Source organism: Melanostigma gelatinosum (genome assembly GCF_949748355.1).
Source record: "Melanostigma gelatinosum genome assembly, chromosome: 1".
Lineage (NCBI taxonomy): Eukaryota > Metazoa > Chordata > Actinopteri > Perciformes > Zoarcidae > Melanostigma > Melanostigma gelatinosum.
In genome coordinates, this window is record NC_136634.1 from 11,310,135 (window position 1) to 11,337,287 (window position 27,153).

The following is a 27,153-nucleotide window of genomic DNA, read 5'->3' on the forward strand; positions in this document are numbered from 1 at the left end:
TCTTACAGTTTGTTGTTAGCGGCTGTTGGACAATACTTGGAAGTCTGTCAAAAGGGAAAGACCAACAGACTTTTGTCTATCCAGTCCAACAAGTTTTACTTATCTCTTAACCTCGCTGAATTGAAGCGGATTTGATGCCACCATTTTCATTATAAGCCTCCTGGGATCTCCTGTGCCCCTGTTTTTAGATTTGATGAATGGCTTGGGATACGCTAATTATACGGACTCCCACACACAGTGTGTCACTACGTTTGCTGCCTTTGTGTAGTCGTGCATGTCCAGCTTTGTGAGAGCCAGTTTGAGTGTTAACACTGCAGAGGAAAGACATTTTTTGAAAAGTGAGGTCATCTTGCCCAGTCCTGGCTGCTTCAAGGGGCAATTATGGTTTGGGGTCAAGATCAAATGTAGGATTAGGTTAAGAATAGGCTAACGTTTGAGGTTAGGAAGAGCTGATGGTTAGAGGATGGAGAATGACTAGTCCATCGTGTGTGTGTGTGTGTGTGTGTGTGTGTGTGTGTGTGTGTGTGTGTGTGTGTGTGTGTGTGTGTGTGTGTGTGTGTGTGTGTGTGTGTGTGTGTGTGTGTGTGTGTGTGTGTGTGTGTGTGTGTGTGTGTGTGTGTGTGTGTGGTGTATCCCACCAGAAATCACATCTTTCAGTATGAGGGTTCATTGCATATATTAACACAAACTAATATTTATTTCATAGCATATTGATTGATACAGAGGGTTATTTCACAATTCAATATTTCAAGTTCAATATTTAGAATAATAGTTCACATAATATTACAAAGCCCAACTATGCTTTCAGGCAAAGCACATAGATTGAAATGTGATTTTAAATGAGTAACACCAGTGCCAACTTAATAGCGTTGTTAAAAAGGCTACTGTGCAAGGCGTGATTCAATTCACACCCGCTCTGTTGTAAATGAATTACACCTTTCTGTAGCAAACAGCATGGACTCAAGAAATCTCACGATGTGTTTGTCAGCTCTTGACTGAAGTTAAAGGACAACTTCGGTGTTTTTCAACCTTGACCCTATTTTCCCATGTTTTTGGGTCTCGGTGACTAATGGGGACAACATGTTTTAGACCTGGTCCAGTATTGAGGGATAACGCTGCAGACACTGTTGTGTTGGAGTACATATAGCGTAGCTTAGTGTTCTCTCACAGGTTTTCGATGTCGTAGCTGAATGTTAACGCTGATTTAGACTATGTTAATGCCACGCACAATTACAGAACGAGACTCTCTGGAGCAAGACACACAATAAGAGAACGGATTTAGCAAAGGATAAAGACTTTTTTTTTTTTTTTTCTGTAGGGTCCTCAAGACTGGACCCTTTTTAAACTGTTGTCCCTAGTCAGTTAGACACAAAACATGGGGAGAATAAGTTGAAAAATACTGAGCTTACCCTTTCCAGTCGAATGCAACAGTTCTCCTCTGGCTTACACTGAAAACGGTACCAAGTCCAACAGGCAAGTGACGCTCATCTCTGAGAATTCATTCATCATCCCGCCCAACACTCACAGAGAAACAAATGTACATCAGAAGAAAGATCATACTCTGGCTTTTACTCTCCAATACTGTGGCTGATTGTTCTGTTGGCGCTGTTGCTTGGCTTTCAACACCCTACGTGTGGACAAAAGTAGTGGTTATTGGCTTTCAAAGAATACATTCTGCCTGAAGTACAATAATACCAAGACTGTATCGCACATAAAACACTTCCACATCCTGATGTTATTTTTAGATGCCTTGAGAACGTTTGGTAATCCTTAATGTACTCACCTGCGTATGTAGTAGATAGCAACTGCCAGCACCACTAAGATTAGGAGAGCAACAATGATCACGGCTGCAATTATTCCTGCTTCTGTTACATTGCGTTTAGAGCTGAAGAGCTGGAACTGCTCACATCGGCTGCCTTTGTGATTTTCATTGCACCTGGTTTAAGATACAAGGAAATTTGTTAACAATATCGCCATCTTGTGACATCAACAGATATTCCAACGTAAAAGTTGTTCTACTTACACACAGGACAGTGTATTCATAGAAAGTATTTTATAGCATGTCCCTCCATTCATACAATAGGTGGCTTCCTGCCCATTGCAAAGTTCTCCATGATCTACAGACATAATAACAATATTTCAGGAATGATAGTTTTCATGTGGCTGAATAATCGCTTCTTCAAATGATTTAGTTTTTACCTGCCATCATTTGGAATGTTGTTTTCTAGCTGTTTCCTGCAAACGCAAGAAACATTTGAGTTTGAGAAAAGGAAGTAATGCCTCACCACTGAGGAAACCAGAAGTTTCAGATGCCAGTAGTGACAGCAAAGCTGTTGCATGTACGAACAGTTTCTTAAGTCTGAAAGGTGTCATGAACTAATGTTGCGTTGTGAGAGGAATATATCATCAAAAGTCTGTCCTTACCAGCTCGTGAAATCCCGGCTTTTGGTAGTTAGAGCAGGTTGCAGAGGTGAGTCACGCTTCACAATACCTCGGAACTGCTTCTTGTTTTACCTGAAGACGCTGTCGTGTGGGCGTGTTCCTCCCTTCGCCCCAAAAAAATGTTGGGATTGCAGTTTGTCCACATTGTGAATGGCAAGCTAAATGTCAGGATACTACTTGATGAGGTCATTTGTTAGTGTGTGTGTGTGCGTGTGATAAAGGTCATTGGTGGTGACCTTTAAGGTCGTGAGAGCAATAGAGCTATAGACAATGTTGACGTCTGACATCAGATTAAGACTGACTACATTATATTTAGTTTTTGTTCTTTTAGGTTTAGTTGCATCATGCGAGGATGCCTGAGCTAATCACCTGTTGTGCATGTGAGCTCAGCGTGTTTGGGTTTGGTAAGAAACAACTGAATGACTGGTATGCAACGAAGACATGAATGGAATCGTGGGAACCTTTTAGGATAAACACTTCCGTCAGACAGATACTTACTGTCCTACATCCGGAACCGTTAGTTGACTCATCAACTGTCATTTCAATTGTTCACTGCCTTCCAGTGGTGGATGAACTATTCAAGTTATTAACTGAAGTAAAAGTAATACCACATATGAGAATACTCAATTACAAGTAAAAGTATCGGCAACTGAATCTACTGAAAGGAAGAATTAAAAGATTCATAATATAGAGTGTCACTGTGTTATATTACTATTTAATCATTATCATTTATATATTAATACTGTATCGAAGTCTTACTTTGATCTTGTCTTTGGTCAAGATGGAGCTAATTGTAACTACTTTTTAACTACTACTTTAGTCAGTACCAATGGATCATATTTTAACTGATCATGTTTTGTATGTAAAATCTTATCTTTATAGTCATTTAATTTTACTCATAAATAATACAGTGTAAACCATGCTTGCCCATAAGAACACAACTGGAATACAAAAAGGCTCCTATTGTCACAGGAGAATATAGGAATCAGTGGAAGTTGAGGACAGCAGTACAACCAACCCTTCCTCCTATCTCTCTCTCTATATATATATATATATACAGTATATATATATATACTGTATATCCAAAAGGCTTTACCTTTGATGGTTCATAATAGGGTCAATTATCTGAAAGTGATGGCACATTCATTGAAAACGATGACAAGGCAGATATGTTGTTCTTTTATCCGCTCATCCTTTATTTCATGCGTTTCCAGGGCCTAATTCCTGCGCTACATTTTTTTAAGAACTAAAATATCTCAGCAAGGCTAACTGTCAATATCGCAGTGACGCTGCATGTTAAATTACATTAAATACAGCTGACTTGGTCATAAACACACCACAGAAACACTCGAGTTCACTGAGTATTAGTGATTCTTTTTTCTTCTTCTTTTCGTGCGGATGGGTTGTTGTCGCGAGGAACTCTGAATCTCAAGAGGTGAAGTGAAGCGAGAGTGTTTTTCAACGCCGACGCTTCTAGGGTGGCATAGAAAGAGGAATGTCTGCAGGAATCTAGACGACTTATATGATGCATTTGATATTACTGTGTGTGCAGATCTAGCCGGTTTCCTTCGCGTTGACGTTCGCTGCTCGTCACACATCTGTAGCCCCTGGAATCCCGTTTTCAGCATCTGGACAGCTCCCGATAGTGAACCTCCTCTTCTTATTATCGGGCACATGGAGTCCATGGTGTGATTGTGGGGGAAGCCCCGCACGAACGTTATGCCTCCCTCCGAAGATGTCGTTATCTCCCCGATTCAGTGACAGCCGTCGTCGTCTCCGCTGAAGGATGCTGCTTTCAGTCCGGAGTAGGTGTTTTCGTCGTGCGCTGTCTTCTGAGAGGCGATACGGGTGCTTGGCCAACGCACATTTCAGGGGAATCGCAGCCTACACACAGCAAGATCGGAGCTTTTCTCACACCGATCATCATTATCGGCGAGAAGGGAGATATTACCAACATCACTGCGAGGGCGAAGGAGTCACGACCACACTCAACACAATGTAGAAAACATACGAGGTCAGTGTGTCTGTTCTGGGTTTCTTCTCGAGTCAGTGTTGATTTGAAAGCGCGCTGGCTGGTTGATGCATTTGTGTTGGTTTTGAACAAGAACGAGACCGTGTGGCCTTTAAGCACAGTGGGAAAATGTTACAGCACCATAACTGTTAATGGAGCTGCGACTTGGTGGGAAATGATTGCAAATGCACTTTGATTCGGTGAATTGCAGAAATGGCCCACCGTGCTTGTTTTTATGAAATATAATAGTAAAAATTGTCTTTGTGGATAGCCACCTCCGCTGATGAATCACTTACTGTAATAAGTGGCAGCTCAAGATGATGATTGTGAAGTTCAATCTCTGTGATACTGTGATTTACTCGTCTCCAGAAATACTTTGCTCTGCAGGAAATTTCATCCAGAAACAATCTTTGATGCCGCTTGCCTTTCGGTTCTCCTCACAGAAAGTCAAGCACCTTGTTTAGTGTTTTGGCTGTGTAACTTTCAGCTCATCCGATGGCCAGATCAATATATTTCTTCCTGAGTATAATGCAAGAGACCACATGTTTTAGGTGCTGCAGTGAAACAGTGTCACTCTCAGCCCTTGAATGACCTGTGCTGATTTATCCTGAGGAGCATTTAATCTGCTGTGCTTCACTACATTACTCTGCTGTGGTCTGCTGCGGCTGTGAATGCTGACTACTCGCCTCTCCATGTCTGAAGGCTTTCACTGTGGCTCTGTGTCTCGCACGCGCTTCTCCGAATCCATGAACTATTGTGTGAATCACGAAGGTGTGGACAATGATGCAAATGTATAAGCATTGCAGTCAAAACTTCATCTCTTGTTGACAGCTGGTTTCAGTGTTCCTTTTACTTTGCAACACTGAGAACTGCATGGGCTTGTTTGTAATAATGGACATTACGCGTTAAGCTGTAATGCCTTTGAGATTTCCCTGTCTGCCCGTGTCATGTCTGTTCCCTGCAAAGCAGCTGGAGTGGGCTTTCACTGAACGGACTTTGACATCAATGGCTCTCTATCCCGTGGCACAAAGAGCTAGCATCCTGCTATACTTGCTATGCAAGAGGTGTGATGTTCCTCAGTCCCTGATTCACGGAGCGGATATTGGAGGAGATTTTAAATCCTTTACAGTTTAGTGCTCCCCAGGAAAACAGTTGAACATAAAGCTGAAGTTAGGACAGGGCGCCTTCAGGAACGCCATAAGCATCGATGCTTCATTGATCATTTTGCATGCATTTGTGTTATACTGCATAACTGTATAGATATTTCATGTGTAAATGTTCATCCTTGACATTGGAAACAGCAGTTGGCAAAAAAAAGCTGCTCTGAAGCTCACAATCATATCTCACAATCTTGCTCAGCAGTTGGAGATTGCCCATAATTTGCTTCATGATTTCCTTTCTTCGTAGTAATCACACTGTTCTTTTATATTTTCTATAGGTGTGGTATGAGCCAGGTCTCTGCAGTGGTGAAATCACATTTCACACTTGGGGTCATTTAGTGTGGACGTCTATTTGCAGCAACAAGACCTCAACATGAGCAACCACCAGTGAGTATAACAACCGCCAGAGCCTTGTTTGAAACCGTGTCTGAGAGAGTGTGAAATCGTAAATCTCTATTTATGAACACGCAGTCTCATGCAAAGGGGCATCTCAGCGTGGAAGGATGCGATTAGCAGGATGGGACCTGCATATTCTCGTGACCCTCATGCGAGTGGCTTCAGCGTGAAAAAGCGGAGCCTCTTCCAGCGTCCAGAGGGAGGAATTGGCTGGCCATCGCCAGTCTCCGCTGGCATCTCTTAGCATTCAGGGGGGATGTTCACTTGTCATCTTCTCTTATTAATGATTACTCTGTGTGTGGTCCTCCAGACAGACCCTGCATTCTGATGACAGCCACGGTTGGGACTAAGAGAAGGGAAAAGAGGGAGCAGGGGGAGTGGAGTGGAGTGGAGTGGAGTGGAGTACAGTGGATGGAAAATGGGTTCAGTCAGCTTTGGTTAAAGGCACAGGGTGCTGCTTCCAACCAGCTCTGTCCGGGCCTTAAACCAGCAGATTAGTTGATTCCATTTGAAGAAGAATGTTGGTGCAAAACATCTGTAACCAGATAATATAGAGGATGTGTTGAGTGGTTAGTAGTACAAAGGCATGATTTAATGCCGCTGAATTACGGTGACTCAGATGGGAAACTCTCATGCAGAGAAAGGTCTTTGGAGTTATTTTCACCCCAGCTCTCTTGACTTGCTGCTGCTGTGAATCCCCTCTATCTCTTTCTCTCTCTCACTCTCTCTTATTCTCTCTCTCTCTCGCTCTCTGAAGCCCTGTAGCATCTCTGCTGTGGAAACACTGGGAGGCGGGATGGGGAAATTATTAGATGCTCAAACACAACAAATTAAAAGGGATTTATCTTGCATCACATAACTATGTATTAAAATGTACATATTAAAAAAATGGGAAACAAAGAAAGATGAGGTCGTGCTGTTCCTGTTTGTCCATTTTGGAGCTGTTTGTAAAAAACAACAACAAAGCAAACGGCACACCCTGAGGAGCCCAGCAGCCTTAAAAAGGGTCAGATTCACTGTAACTAACCTCTGTGTCACATGATCCAGTGTCCTGCTGCTCTTAATTTCCATCGATAATGAAGGCCCCTAGGCAATCACTAGAATGAAGTCTGATACAAATTGTTGAATGTTTATTTCATTCAAATACTTCTTTGGCCAAATAAGAGTCTTAACTATTACATATTTAGGCTATAATGTGTCACGTTTAAACATTTTGTTGAGTGGAACTTTTTAAACATACATTTGTTTGGTATAATGTTATTTCATCTTACTCAAACATAATATTGTCTTTTTGAAACACAGATTCCCTTTTTTAAGAGAATACATTAAATCTGAAAATGACATGATTTAAAGAATAATTTTGGCAATATTCTATATATTTTTCTTATTGTAAACAAATCCCACGAAATGACCAAAAACCAACATTTATCTGTTCCTATGAACAAATATTGTCTCTGTAGCTAAATCCTGATGGACTGTAATGTATTTTTATTCCTCTGTGCCGTAGACCTCCATTGTAAAAACTATTAAAAACACATTACTGAGCCGCGCTGTTGCTCAGGATGAAATGTTTCTCCATCATGATGAACCTGGGCACTGTCGTTTATTTTGAGTCATTAAATGTGTATTAATCCTATAGGCTGAAAATAGTCCCCAACAAATGCATCATTCCAGTCTGATTAACTTTTGCAAAAAAACAATGGTGCCATGCTGTTTTGGGAAATGACTTTGCCCCTTTTTTAATTCAAACTATGTATTTGTGACCTGTTTTTTAAGACTTACCTTTTCAGTGGGAATTGATGAACTTGGGACTGGGTGCCAAAGCAGGGGAGGGACTAACACATTGTTAGTCTGTGACAGCCTTTTTAAAGGATTCTTTGGACAATAAGAAAAATATAAAATAATAAATAATAATACCCTTTAAAGTGTTACTGTGTGTCCATATCCAACATTACTTGAATGCTGCTGTTGGGATGTCTGCAGAGTAAATCGTAATATTTCAGGCTTTACTTTCATTGAGGTGATACGGACAGCTGAAGCATTTTCTCTATTAAGAGTACAAAGAAAACACCAAAGACTAACTAAACACATTCACTCTTCATTGATGCAGTGGAATTGTGAACTGCTGTGATTTCCCCTTGGACTTTGAAAGAGCAGGCATTGCCTAAAATATCAGATCTTACAAATGTACCAGTGTGTCGGAAGCTTTTGTCAGGGCTGCTGCTGGGAAATCTGGACGGTGCCCATATAAGTGATTTGGCCCATTGGTTCCGCTTTCCTGGTCATATCAGGGCAGTGGATTGCTGTGCACCAAGTAGTAGCCAAGTGTCAGTATACAAACGTATTGGGTGAGAAAGAGCAGCTGGGACGTCGACAGCTGGCCAGAAATACCGTGGCAGTGATGACAATGATACCGACGCCCTCTGCAAACCACCAGTTCATGCTAAGAAGGCAGTTTAAAATCCACTGAAGGGACAGCAGCAGAGAATGTATTGCTCAGAATAGATGATGTAAGATATAAAGTGGCAGGCATCAATCTCATATCACCTTGATAGAATAGCTACATACTGCTTATCGTTGTCCTGTGTTAGAAAGCGTCACATTATAATGAACATAAGCTGTCGTCGATGTTTAGTTTGACTTTATTTATCCGAAGAAAGTTGTATAGCTGCTCTGTATAGTCACACCTGAAGGTTGAGTGGCTGTGTGTAGGACATGTCGGTTGTAGTTTTGCAGCAATTGTAGGGAATTTGAGCAAAAGACGTGCACTCCCACTCGCCACAGCTGCCTTTTACCCCAAAAGACTATTATCTGCCAATACAACACAGAGAAAAGTTGGGTGCAGATGTCAGTCATTTCAAACTTGTCTTAACCACATATCAAAAAGTATGAAGGAAAAGAACATGACTTGAACACATTCATGAGGCATTGAAAAAAATAAAAAAAAGATTCATTGAACATTGGTTTTAGTCTATAACCTTTAGCATGCTACTGGCTGTCCTTGCCTGCATTGTTGAAGGGAGCATGGTGTTGAGCTGTGAAGCCTCCACTCCCTCCTCAGGATGGCAACCAGCCACTCCACTGGGCTCTGCACATAATGGCTCCTGGCTCACTCTGTGATTGTCTGGAAATGTGATTTTGATGCACTGAACAGTTTGTGTGTGTCATGACGGATTAGCGTCCTCGTTGCGGTTGGTCAGAGGTGCCAAGTCCACAGACAACACTGGGTTTTGTGGCGTGCATGTAAATATATGGCCGCTTGACCCTCAGGCTAAACAACACATCCAGCAGGATACGCATAGCGAAAAAAGAGGAAGGGCAAGGCATTTAATATAGTGAGGACACAAGAAAAAGAGCTTGTGTTCCATCGTCCTATTGTGCCATTTTAAGTTGATATAGTTCAAGTTATTCTTGGTGTTCTGTGAGAATAACAAAATAACCTTTCAAAAGAGTCCATTACACCACTATTAGTCAAGAAGTCAGTCAGGAAAAAGACCTAGTTTCCTTTCCTGCCCTGCCTAAATTAACATTTAACTGGAAGGTGGGTCTGCTCAGTGATCTTTACTAACTGTCTCCTCCCACTCAGTTTCACCTCCAGCACAGAGGTTGTAGAATTCACCAAGCCTTTGTTCCCTCTGTCGTGTAATCAACGCTTTCCTCCACTGTTAAGCACTGGAGTTATTGATGTCTCCACGCTGGCTGCACTGGCACAGCTGCCAAGCCCTTTGAGACTCCTGTTCCAAGGTGACTTCTCCTTGTCCGCTGTTGGCTGAGCTTGAAGGATCACAGTCCTCACCACGCATTCAAGTTTCAGGACCTCAATGGCAGATAAAATTACACTTTGTCTGGTTCTGCTGAATATAACAAACCTCACAAAGAAAATACAGTGAATTTATAAATTTATAATTTATAAATACAATTTTATAAAATTTATATTTAATTTATAAATTAAAAACAAAGCTGATTTTGTGCACTCCAATGTAATTTAGCACATTTGAAATTATTAATTTTTTAAGATGATGCTGCTAGTTTTGCATGTTTTGACACGTGCTATGGGTTTTTATATTGATTTACAGCGGCCATTGGTTTCCATTAATTTCATTATTCTGTCAAGTATAAACTCAGATAAACCACCAGTGAAAACAGGCATGCTATTGGTCATTTTATTAACTGGTAATTCTGTCTTAACTATTCAGTAGTCACACAATGTTTACAGAAATTAAAATGCTGGAGAGTGAATGTTGTAAAAAGAGTGTCAGTTTAAATGGCAACCAATTCTGAAATATCAGGGTGTTGGAGGATCCTTGAGTACACAGAGAGTTTTCAAAATGGTAGCTGCCGGTTAAAAAGGCAAATGCATCAAATTCTTCATTGTAATGATCATTCATTACATGATTCGTCGTTTAAGTTGATATATTGTTAATGGTAATATTTCCTTATTCGGAGAATGCTAATTGCCGTATTTACTGCGGCTTGAGACTTCACTTCATAGTCTGCCTTTAGAAATGTAGATCAGCTTGTTATCACTTGCCAGGTAAATGTGCCCTTGTTGAGCGCGCCAGAAAACACTGCAAACAAGGTATTTCACACCATGTTTGTGTTTTCATTCATCAAAAGGAGGCATAGTCCCAGTAGTTATTATCACACTCTGCTATGGAGCACTTCCCAAGTAGGTGCACTGGTTAATTCAAATAAACAGCACACTCCCGTACAACCTTGCACTGTACTGCCTTTGCAGAACAAAAAACTAGCTAAAGTATACCGAGTTAAGCATGACACTCACAAATTATACATGACTCTGATGTTGCTCTGGTTGTGGTGTGTGTGTGTGTGTGTGTGTGTGTGTGTGTGTGTGTACCACAGCGCTCATCCCAAGGCCGGGGCCTCGGAGCTGGAGGTGATCTCCCAGCAGGTGGAGGAGGACAACCAGTGCGTGGCCCCTGTCCAGCTGGTCAGCTTCGCCTACAGAGACTTGCCTTTGGCCGGCCTGGACATATCCCTCGCTGGATCCCAGCTCATCTCGAACCCAGACGAAGAGGACAACAGAGAGGGGTACGTCCCACAAATCCACCTCGACAGCACCTTTCACTTTCTGTTGTTGCTTGGTAGTTTGACCGCGGTCAGTGAGAGGTTTTGGCTTGCCTGAAACAGCAACTTGAGTGTGGTTGTGTAGAAAAAGAGGGACTGCGTTCAAGGATTGTGAAGCTCATAACAGTGAACTCTTTCATCGTTTGAAGCACATCAAACATCATACATTTTAAGGACGCTGGAAATAAAATGAGTAGCATGATTATCAATGAAATCTTTCTGTAATTAATTTATATACTAAAAAGCCCAAAATGCAATTACATATTGATTGATGTTCCTGATGTTGGCCATCATAAGAAGATACTAGAAATATGGTGTTGGGGATGTTGCGGGAAAGTGCTACATCCATAATTAAGGCAGAATCGCAATTACCACAATCTATAATCTACCCTAGCAGAGAAAGGCTCTGCCATCCCTCTCCCATTGCTCGTTATTGCACATGATAATTACACCTGGCGTAGTGAATCACCCCTCGTTTTATATTAGAGTCTGTGAGTCGAGGATATTTGGCAATGAATGTGTTAGTGTCACCATGTTAAATGGACAATGTCTCCACTGATGTGTTCATTTCAGCTCAATGACGCAGCAATTTCTCACTACCAGACAGGCTTCTGTTCATAATGTCGATTTCTGGCAGAAAACAAAGAGTGTTGTTAGCGCCATAGCTTTCCTGAAAGGTCAGAGCCCTGTGGCGGTGCTGTTTCTGTCCATGAGGCCTGCTTGTCCAGGGTTTGTGTTGTTTTCTTATCGCCATGCTGCAGGCTCAGTACGCTCAGGATAGGACACGCCCCTGTTAGAGCACCCCTGTAGCAAGTGTCCGTGGCTCTCCACTCAGGAAGCGTGACTCACAACCCTTTGGCATGCTGTGATGCTTGCATCCATGCAGAGAAAGTCGTCAAACAGCATAAGCTTAATTACAGCATCCGCCATTTCGCCATCCAAGCCCCGGTGTGTCAGCTGACCATGTCCGGCTGGACTGTGCCTGGTCTGGCCCGGTCCGGTCCGGGCCGATGGCTCTGTGGGACAGAGGGCAGGGACAGATGGGTCCTGTCCCAAACACCCACTCTCTCATGGTACTTCATAGCTTTCTCACTTCATCTTGCTCACAAAAAAGGGCAGAAAATGCGCAAATAGCAATGGCACAGCAGAGGGCAGGATCTGGCATCCCAGCTCAATTATCATCACAGTGGGCACTCTCACACAGCACCATATGACATGGTCACCTGGAATTTGGCATCTTGCAGTGGAAAAGTCATGCAGTGTCAAGACATGTCTCTGAGGGATTCATCAAGTCAACAATGTGAATATTCTTGATCATGAAAAGTAAGTCGACATTTATTCTCAGCAGAGAAACACCTTCCTTCAGAGTCCAGGAAGCAGACTGGTGAGAACAGCATGCAACCTGACACCCAAGTGAATGTTGCAGTATGCTCAGTGAGCTTTTTAGATTGGAATTCACAATTTTCAGGTCACAGGCATTCCAAGACATACCTGTCATCACGGTTTCATACGCACATTCATCTTTTGGAAGCGCTCTTGGAAAAAGCAACAGAGCCAGCATGTCGCCACAGAATCTGGCTGCCTTTGTGACTCATGTGTGTAACATCAGAGGAATGACACAGAGGCCCTAATGGCAAGGCAATGAACAAACTGGTTTACTTTGCTCTATAAACTATTTTTGCTCTTGTTCATCTGAATGTGTCATCACGGAGACTCCTCTGCATTCTGCAGGCTAATTTTAGCACTTGTGTACAAGAATCGATACCCACTTTATTTTTGTTGCAGTGACTTTGTACATTTATTTTGATGATGAGCGGGTTTGTTTCCTCAAGCTACAATGACTTACATTCCTGAGAAGGTTTTTCATATTTAGTTATTTCATTTTGTGGGCGTGGCTCAATCCTGTGGTTGCAGATATATGAGCAGGTGAGCACTGATTTCCGTTTGATCATAAATATAATTATTTTTTTACTTCGTAAAATTGATATTGACCTCTGGTCAGGGCTTTGGTTGGAATCTGGACATGGTGAAAGGTAAAGCATGACGGTGATAGGAATAGCTTTATACCAATGGCCAGCGATGGGATAAGCAAGAGATCATTACTAAATATTTCGATGGTGAGGCCTTGGTTTTATTTTGTTACATACGGTTGTGAAAAAATGAGCTAAATAATACACACCAGAGGTGCGCATGGCAGCTCCTCGTGGCTCTTTATCAGGAGGCGTGGGCGATTATGTAGGAGGTGGATGTTCTTGCGGTCTACAAGGGGCACACGCAGTCCTTGCAGATTCTATGCAGTAGTGAGCTGGATGGAAATATTAATAGATTTTGGCAGTACCATCTTCTACAGAACTTGCTGGAAAGTCCAAGATTAGGTTAATTTCACATCCACCTTTAATCGCTTAAGTACTGTCTCATTTGTATCATTTAAAAGCTGTCTTTTTAAATAATGGGTAATGTTGTTGCACACTACAGAATATTAGCTTTTTAAGTGGATTTGAATGCTTTGTCATGTTACTGTATTGATTAAACTGTAGCAACCTTACCAACATAACAGACCTAATAGACCCTGCAAGAGGGGCTGGGGTTCGATTCCCGGGCTAGACGGGCCTTCTGTGTGGAGTTTGCATGTTCTCCCCGTGGTAGCGTGGGTTCTCTCCAGGTTCTCCGGCTTCCTCCCACAGTCCAAAGAGATGGAGCTTAGTTTAGTTCATCTAAATTGCCCGTAGGTGTGGATGTGAGTGTAAAAGTTACTCTGTCTCTGGATGTAAGCCCTTCCATAGTCTGGTGACTTGGCCAGGGTGTACCCGGCTTTCGCCCAACGTCAGCTGGGATCGGCTCCAGCCCGCGACGCTGAACAGGAAAAACTGTGAAAGATAATGGCCCCAGTCTCGAGACCCCGTGCTTCACGTCCTGCAGTTGTCCTTGGTTATCATCTCCAGATCAGCCTGCTGTAGCATATGCCGTTGATCTCCAGGGGCCAAGCTGAGAGGCGTGAGGCACTGCTGTAATGACATATGGTTCATAAGGGTCAACCTGCTGCTTTGACTGGAGGACAGGGGAGGTGGAGGAGATAAAGACAAGGACGGAGGAAGGAAGACCCTCCTCCACACTTTCATTCACAAAGCTGCCGACTGCAGATCATAAGGAAATGGATCCATTTGAAGAGTGTCCTATCTGTTCATGTTGGACGGTATTGTCAGATTAACCCTGTGCCTCGTTGCATGGTGACAGCCACAGTTAGCTAATACAGTGTCTGGTGAAATGTTGGGTATTAGATAAGCAGTGAGCCCAGACCAGCCTAGAGATAGACATTACTGAACAGTACTCAGACTTCCCAGATGAAATAAAGTTTGAATCACTAAAATGCATTAACAAAGCAGTTGATATGCACATAATCACAGCTAGGTTGACAACACTTAAGATTTAAGTATGATGGAGTAATAAATCTAGACTGTAGAAAATAGCACTGACGGACCTTTGCCAGAGTCTAGTATGAATCTTGGCAGCAGCAATACTACCTGTTCTGTGTTGATGGATGTCAGAAAAAAGAGCAGGCTTATCTCCTCCCCCCCCCCCCCCCCCCCCCCCCGACTCTATTTCAAACCCGAAGAGGAACAGTCCTCTCCATCAAATTGGCTCTCTTGCCTGGCACCATGTGCGACACAATAGATGACATTTGAGTGCAGGGTTTGAGGGTTTGTTAATATTCACAGACATGCAAAGTGTGAGATTGCTTTTTAGGCTGAGAGCGAGAGAGATCAAGTGTCCTGGTGAAAACCCATTTATCAGGGACAGCTTGTCTGCTGCTCTGCACATGGAGCCCCATCCATCTCCATTTGCTCAGTATCTGTGATCTGTGGCCCATTTCTCTGGCGAAGACCAGCTCAGAGATCCCTCTGCTAGGTTGTACCGTGGAGTTGTACCTATTTTACAAATATTACTGGGTATATTACATAGCTCAAAAACACAAATATTGACAATTTGTATAATTTATTAATATTATTGAAAAAATTAATAATTTTTTGTGGCTCAAGGTGGGTGGGGCCAGGCCCCGTGGCCCTCTATTGGCCGGCCGCCACTGGTATCAGGTATACTTTCAAATGTATAAAGTAAGTCAAGGAACAAGTCTGATGTTGAGCCTGAATGGGTTGAAGCCCTTCAACCTCTGCTGTTCAATAGCCTGCAGGCGCACAGCTGAGGTCCATTTTCCCCTGCCTGAGCCTGCTGAGTTCAGCAGATTGGTGTGAATTGGTAGAAGTTTGTACTGGAGGAGCCACACGGCTATATCAGTACAGAGAGAGAGTAATTGATAAGAGACAGAAAACTTGAGTCAAGTACCGGTAGTATCATTTTAAAATGCTCCCATAGCATGATCTGACATTGTCCCTTCCACCTTCAAAGAGGATGTATTCAATTTAAAAGCACTTCCCCATTGTTGTTCTTTGCTAACAGTCAGCGAAAGAGCATAGCTTATCAAAATAATGTATAAAATAAACAGTACTTTAGAAAAATATATTTCTGTTATCATCTTTGATGGCCTAACCTGATGGGACCCTGGGGGTCCCAAGATAAATATGAGGGCTCACAAGATGATGAGGGTTTACACATTCTATGTATCTGTGTGAATTTTTGAGCATTAAGCGTCACATATAGACGCTGCTTCATTTTGAGGGGGGCAAGGGCCAAATAGGATAGGAACTACTTCATTGAGGTGACAAATTTGACAAAATGTACATCTTTTTCAACAAAAGTAAAAATGTTAGGTGTGCTTGAATAAATGAATGGATGGCCACAGGGCAGCGTGAGAAGATGTCTCGGCCATGTAAAGATTTGTGTTTCGACTCATAGCATGATTAATCACTTTGGAAGCTAATTTAATTGTGTGAGGGCTGCCACAGGTCTGTACTCTAATGTTCTGGAGTTTATCACCGAGGAAATGTGCTCTGTTGTAAATGTGCAATCAAGACATCAATCAAGAGTTGCAATCAATTATTTAGAGGCCTTGCACAGCAGTGTCGTTCAGGGCGACACTATTTTAGGCTTTCCTTTGCAAACATTCTGAGGGAGAGGTTGGTATTTGCAGCTGTTTATTGCGTGTGTGTGTGTGTGTGTGTGTGCGTGTGTGCGTGTGTGTGTGTGTGTGTGTGCGCGTGTGCGCGTGTTTCAATCAATACCTCAGACGAGTTGATAGAGTCTTTGAGACTCATTACTTCTGAATGAATTTTTCCCTTTGCAGCCCTTCCGTTTTCTCTCACTCAATGTGTTAACTCACAAACACACACACAAACAGAGCACCACCTCTCTGATTTCATTTCCATTTAACTCCTATCTAATGAGTTTACATTGTATTTTATTGTGTCTCAATTACAGGAGACAGTTTAATGATAGAGATTCACCTTGCGATAGGCTCCCCACCGCCGTGAGAGTTACTAAGCTGGGGCTGGAGCCAAAGCTCTGTAGCGTCTGTGTGAATGGGCCCCAACAGAGCGACCAGACACCTTCCTCTGCGCCAGTCACTCTGCCTGACGTCTCTGTCAACTCTGTCGAGCCTGGCCATTCGGCTGCAAGGGCCCGCTGCAGCCGATGTCATGTACAGCATGCCTTCACTTCCATCTGAGGCCACTATTGATCGGTCTCATGATCTCATCCCCTCGCTCTGCGCCGCTGTCGAGACCACTTCGATTTTCCCTCAGCACTGCAGCTGCTGGCCTGTTGGATGTCTTTATGAACCTGTCCACAACACATGCCAACTTAAATCTCTCATTTCCTCCACACATTGCTCTTAACAGTGTGAGCGTGTGTGTGTGTGTGATGTTTGCCTGTGCACACACATATTTGTGCATTACCCTAAAGGTATTTGATCCGCACATACCGTGACCCTGGGAGAGCGTGGGGGGGATGTCCTTCCTTGACTTGCTCCACCACTGAAGCAGCCTCACTTTCTCATAAAGACTTCAGGTCCTCAGCATTCAAAGTTTAAAGTGATTTTCCTAAAATTAAGTTTTCGAGCATGGAGTGATCCATCACTCTGCTTCCAGACAGGGTTTTTCTTTACAGGTTTATTAAATTAATACCTTTTCTGCCTGGCTCGTGGGGAGAGGTCTGAATGAATTATGCCACACAGTATGAGTTGAATCGTGCTTTTCAGTCCTGAAGGTAAGTGAGGTGTGTGTGCTGCTCATTCCGTCTTCTAAATAATGGTCCATAAATGTGCGATGACTGTGTGTTAGGCGTGTCTTTAGGTAAATGTTTCTTTTTCTTGGCTCTCCTCCACTGGCAGATGGGGTTTGACATTGTTCCTTGGGAACAAATCGGTGCTTGGGAGTCTCCATGGTATCTGCTAATGACACCATTACCCTCCACCACCTCTTGGTTGCAGGTGTTGAGCCCCTAGTCTGTTGGCATTTGGCTGGTACTGAGGTTTACTGCACTGGTTAGCCTCTGGGTGAGCATTGACAAAACATGGGCAAGCTCCAGCCTCTCTGCTGACCTTGGTGAAGGATGGAGATGATACAACCGAGGTTAACGGTTAACTTTTATTATATTTTAGTGTTATTTTTAGACATTCGGTCATTATTCCTGCTCACCAAAGTCATTTGTAAGAAACCAGAATGTGCCCAACATGTCAATGATAACTCCTCATAGCACAAGTACAGTTGGCCACAGTTGCAAAAATCCCGTATTTTTTGCTCCTGAAATACGAGGATTTTATACTTTTCATTGTCTTTCAACGTAATAAAGTGGGTTTTGGACAACACTAGACATCTGAACATGTCATTTTGTGGTTAAGGAAATTGCAACAAACATTTTTGTAATTTTCTGAAAATGTATCGACGAATCAATTGATCAATTATTTGAGAAAATGACCAGTGGTCGCAGCCCTCGTTCCAAATAGGTTTAGCTAACTTGGGAGTCATACCTCATACCTGACCGTAGTATTTCATGCCTGTTTGGACCTCTTGTCAATCAATGTTGCCACGTACACAAATCTTAGCAATTAACTTGGTGAGTGCAAAACTGTTGTAATTTTGGCCATCATTCGTATTGGTAAAACTATGAGGATGAGGACAAATAAGGCTGAAAGTTAATAAAGTGGAATCATCCTTTAACTCAATCTGCATCTTTCTCTGTTCTTTATTTCTCATTCTTCCTTCTCCAACTTCCCCTCCTTCGTCCCTGGCTCTCTCTCCGGTTCGCTTTTGGATGAGTCCCAATGCCTTTGAACCAGCTGCACCCTGCTTCCTCTCGGTGTTTGCCTTCTTTATATTGAACGGAACTAAGAGGAGAGTAGAATAAATTGCATCCTCTTTTGTCCTCTGACAGACATTGCCAGTAGCTTTCCTCCTGTGGGGGACAGGTCACGACAGATAGCATCTTCTTTTTTTTTAAGAAACCTACTGCCTTTGGTTTGTGCGTGGAATGCAGAGCTGTGACAGGAAGGGAAAGCCCTGTGTGCCTCCTGAAAATGTGTCATTATTTACTGACCGTAAAGCCCCAAGAGTCTCAGTCAGTCAGTTTCTGATTGGTGGAACTTTAAGGGGAGAGTTGGTATGGATGTAAGGCAGGTAAGACATCTTCAGAACCAATGTACCTGGACAAGGAGCCGGCACAAGAGGGACACGAGGACACTCCAAACGAAGGGGAAATACATAGCAATGTGGAGGAAGGTGTATAAAGCAGTCGCTGCTTAACCAGTGGGAGCAATGACACATTCTAGGTTCAGGAATTATGAGTGATGGTTTCTCAAAAGCCAGCCAGCCAGGTGCGACTACACCCTCCAGATGGTACACATGCAGCCCTACTGTCATGCCAAGAGAATTACACCACGCGGTCAGCCAGCCAGGCAGCCACTCAGTCCTCCAGAGCTACAAGAGTAGAGCCAGTGAGCTATCTACCAGCCTGGTTGTTAGCTAAACAGTTGCCCAGATGGGCAACCTGGCCAGTTTTCACTCAGAGAGCTGTCTGGTTGCCCAGTGATGCAGCAGGGAGGTGAATTAAACACTGGAAACTCTGAACTCGAAACTATATTATGAGGTTATAGTTGTGTATCATGTCAAAATAAATCTAGAGACGATAAGACCACGGAGTCAGGTATCGCCTCCTTTATAGATGTTCTGATATTTCAATCATTCAATCTATTAGTGCTTTATACACGCAAGGATGTTCAGGTAGGAAGAAAACAAAATATGTAATGCTCAAATTTGGATTACAACAGACGTCATGTAATCCGTTTCCAAAAATAGGCAAACAAAAAGGAGTGGCTGTAACAGTAAGACGACTCCACTGCGTACAAAAGGAGAGCTTTACCGGCAAGTGGAGGGTTGCAGGGAAGGTTAGAATAAACGGTTTTATGAGGAGATGAGGAAAGGGGGGGGGGGGGGATATGAATTCATATGAATTACTTCATACTAATATATCATCTCAGTGCCATGTATTTATGCTTCCCATCACATTTAAGTGAGTGAATTGAATTTGTATGCAGAATAGTGCCCTCTGCTGAGAAATATTTCGCAGAACATTGACTGATGGAAAACAGAGCAAAGTCAAGGTTGAATACACTTCATGATTTGTGTATCTTGACGTTTCTCGTGTTTTATTGATTTGACCTTGCATGCTGCCTGTCAGACGCGCACTCTGTACCAGTATTACATTTTGAAATAACACCGCAACAAGACCCACCATTTATCTTTGCACACACAGCTCCTCTAACCACATTTTCTTCCCCTCTCTGTCTCTCCCCCCCCCCTCTCCCCCTGGTCAGGTCGAACTGGCTAAAGCCATGCTGTGGGCGCAGGGCAGCGCTGTGGCAGGTCTGCCTGCTGTCGGTGGGCTTCAACTGTTTCCTGGTGGCCTGTGTCATTCTGGTGGTGGTGCTGCTAACCCTGGAGATGCTCATAGACATCAAGCTGTTGCAGTGTGAGTGGTAGAGAAGAGTGTAAAGCCACCTGAGATGATCAATGTCATAAGGAAGTGGTTTTGGGGACAGTGTTTTGCTGAAGTGGCTTGTTGCACTCATTGTGTACAGTCCTGGCATGCAATATCATTTTAGAAGAGGGAGAGAAGTGGACTACTCAGCAATATTGCTTATTAAATACAAAGGCATTGGGTCAATGCAATGATTTGAGATCTACAGTATGACAAAGGAGTATGTTTACTCGAACGTACTCTGAATTTGCACAAAAACTGCAGATAGATCTTGTACACTCAATCTGAGTGTGTGTGAGAGAGAGAGGGAGAAAGACAGACCATTGATGAAGTGAGGGAGACAGACTTTCAGTAACTGAAAAAGTAACTTGAATAAATAAGTGACTGAAAAAGTAACTGAAAAAGATACTCAACTTAACTTAATTTAATTTAATTAACAAGTCATAGTACAGCACGTCGAAAACAATCATATAAAAGTCATTCAAGCAGGAGAGACTTCATTAGAATTTCACAATCATTTTTTACACATTGTACAAATTTGATCAGTGCAACGTCTTTGGAGATTGGACTCCATCCTGAAGGAAGACTGTGTGTGTGTGTGTGGGGGGGGGGGGGGGGGGGAAATGACCAAAGAACACAAATAGGTGTACACAGCATGTATGTGAGTATGTGCAAAAGGTCTACGTTTAACTTTATAATTAGTTTGTGTCACTGATGATCTATCCTGGGACCAGAGGCTCTGATCAATCATGATCTGAGGAATATAATTCTCCTATTAGTATTCCACAGTAAACACAAAATGTCATGTGGTCCAAATACCACTGTGACTCATGTCACCCCAGTATTGCTTTCATTTACATCATCTGGTATGGTGAAGACATCCTCGCTTATTATAAGTGGAAGGTGAGGGGTCATACCTGTTTGATGTCACGGAGCTGAGATGCCACTCCGGCAGTATCCAAATGCATGTTCCCCTGTGACAGACTGACTGACTGACTAGACAGGCAAGACAAAGGAAAAGTAAGACAAATTTATGAAGGGAGATTAGCAGACAAATAAATCAAGCAATACAGAGTTGGCTGGTGGAAGAATGTGGGGAGGACTTGAGGAAGATGAATGGACTAATAGACAGATCACTGAACACGGCAAACGCAGACAGATGGGGGGAGAGGTAAAGCGTGAAGAGAAATGCCTCAGCTGACAGCCGAGTGCTGTTTCAGGCTGTCCACAATTAGCCTGATGAGTCGACAGGAAGATACAGACACATGCATGCACAGTATGTTTTGAATTGCTTCATGCCTCTGTCATTTATGTATGTGTGTGTGCATGCATGTTGTCAGTGTTACGCAGCAGGTAAAGGCTGTTAGAGACACCAACAAAAAACAAAACATACATCTTTCACCACTTCATGTCACAGAAACTGTCCTTTAAAAATAACCAGTTATTCTGTTTTATTCCAGTTAATAATGCATTCCACTTTGCCGGCATCATCCACTGGATCAGCTTGGCTATTCTCTCTGTGTTCTTCACTGAGGTGAGTCTCTGTCTTCCCCTTGCTCAACACAAACACAGTCTCACTTACGGCTGATGCAGCAGCCTGTCGATTAATGCTATGTTGTGCAGTATGTGCCAGTGAGATACAGTGACAGATCCTCATTAGAATATTAACAACACCATGAAACGCCCCGTGTCCTGTCACAGCTTGATTCGATTTTGATTAGTAGAGGTAAATTTGTGTACGACTCTATTAAAAGTGCACTAAACCGAAGTGACTACAAAATCACATCAGTGTACCGTAAAAAAAAAAAAGTATAACTGCTGTGAATGCTGGCACAGTTGGTCCTTCTCGGGTTGTTCGATTGATACGCAGCACAAACACTTTAGAATGCAGATGGAGCTTTTCTGCTCTGCTCGTTTTAAATAATTTCTAGGCCTCAGGTGCTCCGTATTGATTCCCATTTTCTTTACATTCAGCCACATTTGTCTTAGTTCCCTACACTTGACCACCCCACTGCTAACTGTTTGTGTAGCTGGAGTTTTACTTATCTATAAAAGCAGCCTCCCCCCCCCCCCCCAGCCCCAGTGGCACATTGAATGAGTAGAAACAGCAGGGAGGATGATTCCTGCTGAAGTGCAACCTTGAATATCTGAAACGAGGAAGGAGGGGATGGCAGAAGAGGAACAGCGACAAAGGGAGAGTTGTTTGCGCTCTGCAGCCTCTGCTGCGTCAGCAGAAGGAGCTAAATGCAGTGCCTCTAATTGTTTGGATGAAATCCTATCGCGCCGCCTGTGATGTGCATGAAAATGATGTCATTGATGAATTACCAGTGGAGGGATGAAAAAAGTCTGAATCGCAATTGCAAATGCCTCTTACTGGGACTGTCAGGTTAATTATTGGACTTTACTCCCCAGTATGCTCAGCCTACATCATCCAGTCTCACTCTGTTCAGCTGTCATTGTGTGTAACCTGCTCTCTGTCTCCATCTCTGTCCCTCTGTCTGTCAGACGGTGTTCAGGATCGTGGTGTTGGGGATATGGGATTACATAGAGAACAAAGTAGAGGTAAGCTCCCATGGGTACCATTAGTCCTGTTACCCGGGGCTCCTTTCACTGCAGTGTCATTCCCTCAATGTCATACCGCTGTGGAAGCTACAGACATAACAGCAGCTGTGCATGTGTGTGTGTGTGTGTGTTTATCAGGTGTTTGATGGAGCTGTCATCGTCCTCTCTCTGGCCCCCATGGTGGCCTCCACAGTGGCCAACGGCCCCAGCAGCCCCTGGGACGCTATCGGTCTCATCATCACACTGCGCATCTGGAGGGTCAAGAGGATCATTGATGGTGAGGCTGGGAGTGACTGATGTCCTTTGTATCCTGTCCTTTACTGTCAGGTCACAGAGATAGATACTGCAGTGTGCTCTCTGCGGTATCGGCTACATTCAATATTGAGGTTGTTGTTTGCTCAAATATTCTTTATTTTTTCACCAGGTAGTACATCGTCCGTCGTAATGAACCCTTGGTTCGAAGCTCATACAACAGATGTTACATGCAAATTATTTGTATCATAAAGGTGCACACAAGAGTATTTTATTTATTAGGAGGAATGCTTTTTGAACAGTGTTGCTCCCCCTTGTGGTTTTTGAATATAGTACAGTCCGTGTTCAAAGGGATGATACATTGTGGTGAACACGATGCAATAAAACACCGCCATAAACTTCTGCTTTAACGTTCCCAACCATGAACTGAAGTCTCACAACAGTAGCATTGTTTGCAGCATCCATTGTGCTGTTGTTTTGTCCACCTTGTGTACAATACGTTAGTCAGAGTCCTTTGTCATGTGCCAGTGAATGTGGCAGACTTTTTGATGAAACAAAACAGTAGTCGACTTTGATATTTAGAAAACGTGTGTGCAATAATACACTATCTGCAAGATCCACTTTTGGAGGGGGAATGAATGAATTAAGTCAACGTAAGGTGCAGTTGAAATTAAGATTGAAAAACACAGGATTACCTGTTTCTTTAGAAGGAAAACTGACTGTAATATACCCTTTTGTTTCAGCCTATGTGCTGCAAGTGAAGGTGGAGATGGAGCTGGAGATCCAGCAGTATGAGAAGGGCAAGGCGGTGAGGGAAGACCAGCTGGACCGCCTCACCCAGATCTGCCAGGAACAGGCAGTATGTCCTCTTATCTTTCTCATATCTTTTACCTTACAGCAGAGATGGGGACTCCAGTCACACTTGAGACTTTAATTGGACTTGCCCCTCGAAGAATTGAGACTTGACTTGGATTTGCAACTTGGACTTGTCAGCGTCTCTGGATTTGAGGGATGTGTTAAGAATAAGATACAGTCAATTAGAAGCTGTCATTAGTTGGAGACTCCCTGTAATTAGGTTGTACTCCAATCTAGGTTATGGTTATTATTACATCCCTAATAATGTTAATAATAATGCTTGATTATAAACAATATTTTCCTATTACCTTGAGTGACATTCCTCTATATCCATGTTTAGGGCCAAACTATTTCTTAACTTTCAAGGAAATGTTTCCTTGTGTGTGTGTGTTTTTATATTGCACTGTTTAAAGTGATCATATACCAAAGAACTAATCAATACTGATACCATATGCAATGGATAAAGGAGCGGTGATAATACAATACATGCTTTGAATTCCTTAGATATGGCTGTACACTGCTCTAAGCAGACCTGTGCAGCGGATGGTATTACCTTCTTTACAACCATTAGATACGTGAGACAACTCAGATTTGCATTTCTGCCTTGAAGTATAGCTGCATGTAATCAGCAGAGGGCAGCAGAGCACTATGCAAGAACACACAAGTACTTAAAAGGGCATAAAAGAGGCCTATGATGTATCCTATTCTATCACCAGATAACACATTTACTGAAGTCTTGTGGGTATCGGATGGCCAGCACTGTGCATTATCTCAAAGCATTCTATTGACTACTTCACAATGTGATAATGATAGTTCTAATATTGTTAGTAGGTCATATTAGGAAGCTGAAGAATAACTTAATATCTGAACTTTATAAGTATGACGGCAAGTGCATCCACTGAGTGCTCCATAGTTCTCAAATGTCTGCCCAGAGGAGGAGAGCAGTCTCTACGTCCAAGCGTTGTACTGCAAATGTTAGAGAGGTTGGAAATGTGCACTTTGGCATAAGCTCACTGTACTGTATATGTAAAGTTGAACTGCGATGCAAGAAATATAGCAGCATATCACAGCAAATATAATGCTTGGACAATAGCAGATGGAATTTTAGTGAGTAGAATATACAGTTCTGTGTGTTGTTACTTTCAGGAGTTTTTGGCAGTCATCCGATTTGTCTTTCATTCGTTCCAGTTTGAAATCAGGCAGCTGAGGGCCCACCTGGCCCAGCAGGACCTAGATCTGGTAGCAGAGCGTGAAGCAGCCATGCAGATCCACCACATGTGGGGTAAACAGAGCAACAGCTTCCAGGAGGTGGACGGAGTGGCCTCTGGGGCCACAGAGCATCACGGGCCAGCTAAAGCAAGAGAGCCTGGGGGGCCTGCAGGTAACCATCTGGAACTCCCAACTTCATTGTATTACAGGCTATCAAAGACCTCTCTGCACCATGAGGGAAGACATAAGCAGTACTTTCTATAGTGCGTCATACCACAATGCTAATAACTAACATATGTGTTGTTTCACTAGACCTTCATGCTTATTGAAAGAACAAAAACCTAAATTAGCACAACATATCCCTGCAAAAACCAGACACCTCTGCAAACAGCAAACAGCCCTTTGCTGTGAAGCTCCATGCTGGGCTGTAGGACAGTGAATAACAGTTGGTGTCCTCTTGTCAAAAGCATTCGTCTCATCACATCAAAATGCTGGAGCCACACCGAGATGGACTGTAAACTGTTCGTACACTGACAGGTCATAACTTACAGGACTTCCAGCAGTAAAGCGCTGTCAGTGCAGGTGATGCCGGTGCTCAAAACAGTGAGGCTTTTGCTTTATCAAATCATAAATCATAGTGCGATACATCTGAGCCACGGTGTTTCCAGTCAGACATCCTTTTACCTGGGGCTGCTCCTCATATGCTGTACATGTACTCATGTGGTATTGATCATCTGGAGATGGTCCCTGTCACTGTTAAGGCTAAACAATGTGGCCCCTCTTGGGATAAATCATAAAATGAATATGTAAAGCCCCAACACAATTGAATGTAAGCCATCGAACAGTCCTGTGGGACCTTGACTAGCACTTAAAGGAAACACACGGACTGATTTAGGACCTGGGGACAACATCCACATTAAGTGTTCATAAAACATTATGAATGTAGTTGTAAGCCGATGTACAGTCAGAACCTTTTTTAAGATATAGTATTTGTCAGCAATTACAACTTCTCATAATAAGATAGAAAGTAGAAATTTATATTATTACACCTGTGTTATTGTATTATCATTCATTATCTGTTTACACATCAACCTCCACTTATGGGGGCCCACAGGAGGAGATCTATTTGTTAATTAACACATCTGCTTACAACTAAAGCATATTGCGTTATAAACAATGAATTAACTAAAATACTAAACTAAGGGACTTATAGTAATGTTGGCCCTTTTGATTGTCTAACTATAACCAACTTGTATGGAATCTGAATCATTTTAAAAGCTTCTGATCGCTCATTGGACTGTGAAACACGACCAATGATTAACTCGCAAATTAACACTGGATTCAGTTTCATTGTGTCCGAGACAAATAACATCAAGTGTCCATTTTGAATCCTCTTCAGATCACCACGGTCATGATGACATGAACAACTACATCAGCCAGTACTACAGTGAGGCAAGCAGCGGTGAGCACAAACACCCATCCTGCTCCCCTCTTATCCACAGGTCCTTGTAGCGCCACAACGTTTTCACGGCACCTGTGCATTGTGTTCAGTTCTTGTAGATATGGGGATCCCAGACCCTGCACGAGTCATCACTACAGCAGCCATAGATGTGCACCTGCCTAACAACCCCAGCCAGCTTCCCTCCTCTTTGGTGAGTGTAGACGCAGTGTCGTCCAGTCGCTTGCAGCGCACCGGCAGCTCCGTCAGCGAAGCGTCCACCACCACGGCGTCCCGCAGCAGCTTCAGCATCCGGCAGCACAGCATCAGCAGCCACACGCTGGGCTCCACCACGGATTGCAGCTCTACGGTGCGCGAGGCCTCCACCTCCACAGATTACAGCGACCAACGCTGCTACCCGCCGCCGTACAGCAGCCCTCTGGCCCTGGGCGCTCAGCCGCGTGGCAGTCCCAGCGCTGTGATGCAGGAGCTGCTCTCCTCTCTTTCTGAGAACACCTGTCTCACCCAGAAGGGCCTAGACCCAGTCAACCTTAAACCACCCAGCCCAGCGGGGTCCACCAAAACCAGCCCTGAGCTGCAGCACAGGGTCAACATCTACAACAAGAGGAACCAGGAGAGCAGAGTCGGGCTGCACTCCAAGCCTCTCATCCATCTGCAGGGCAGAGAGCCTCTTCTAGAGGAGAAGTACAGGATGATGGAGCCAGTGGACATGCCGGTCAACCGTCTGTCAGAGACATAAGACTCACTATCACAGGACTCGCTCTACTAAACGCTGGTGTTGTTGGGAGTCA

General features: G+C 43.3%; 2 protein-coding genes across 2 annotated transcripts; one reads left to right on the top strand and one right to left on the bottom strand.

Annotated features, from left to right (window-relative positions):
• Nucleotides 1–1,157: 1,157 nt before the first annotated feature.
• nrg4 (neuregulin 4) lies at nt 1,158–2,127 on the bottom strand (the record flags this gene model as incomplete). Its single annotated transcript, XM_079276210.1, has 3 exons — nt 1,158–1,627; nt 1,784–1,936; nt 2,024–2,127. 3 exons carry the CDS (start codon nt 2,125–2,127, stop codon nt 1,555–1,557), a joined length of 330 nt encoding a protein of 109 aa, XP_079132336.1. The 3' UTR covers nt 1,158–1,554.
• Nucleotides 2,128–5,949: 3,822 nt separating this feature from the next.
• Nucleotides 5,950–27,101, top strand: tmem266 (transmembrane protein 266; the record flags this gene model as incomplete). The annotated part of the gene is made up of 10 exons (XM_079275903.1): nt 5,950–6,000; nt 10,873–11,061; nt 19,862–20,016; nt 21,486–21,559; nt 22,531–22,587; nt 22,726–22,864; nt 23,583–23,698; nt 24,883–25,075; nt 26,303–26,365; nt 26,464–27,101. The coding sequence occupies exons 1-10, from the start codon at nt 5,987–5,989 to the stop codon at nt 27,099–27,101; spliced, it is 1,638 nt and encodes a 545-aa protein (XP_079132029.1). The 5' UTR covers nt 5,950–5,986.
• Nucleotides 27,102–27,153: the final 52 nt, after the last annotated feature.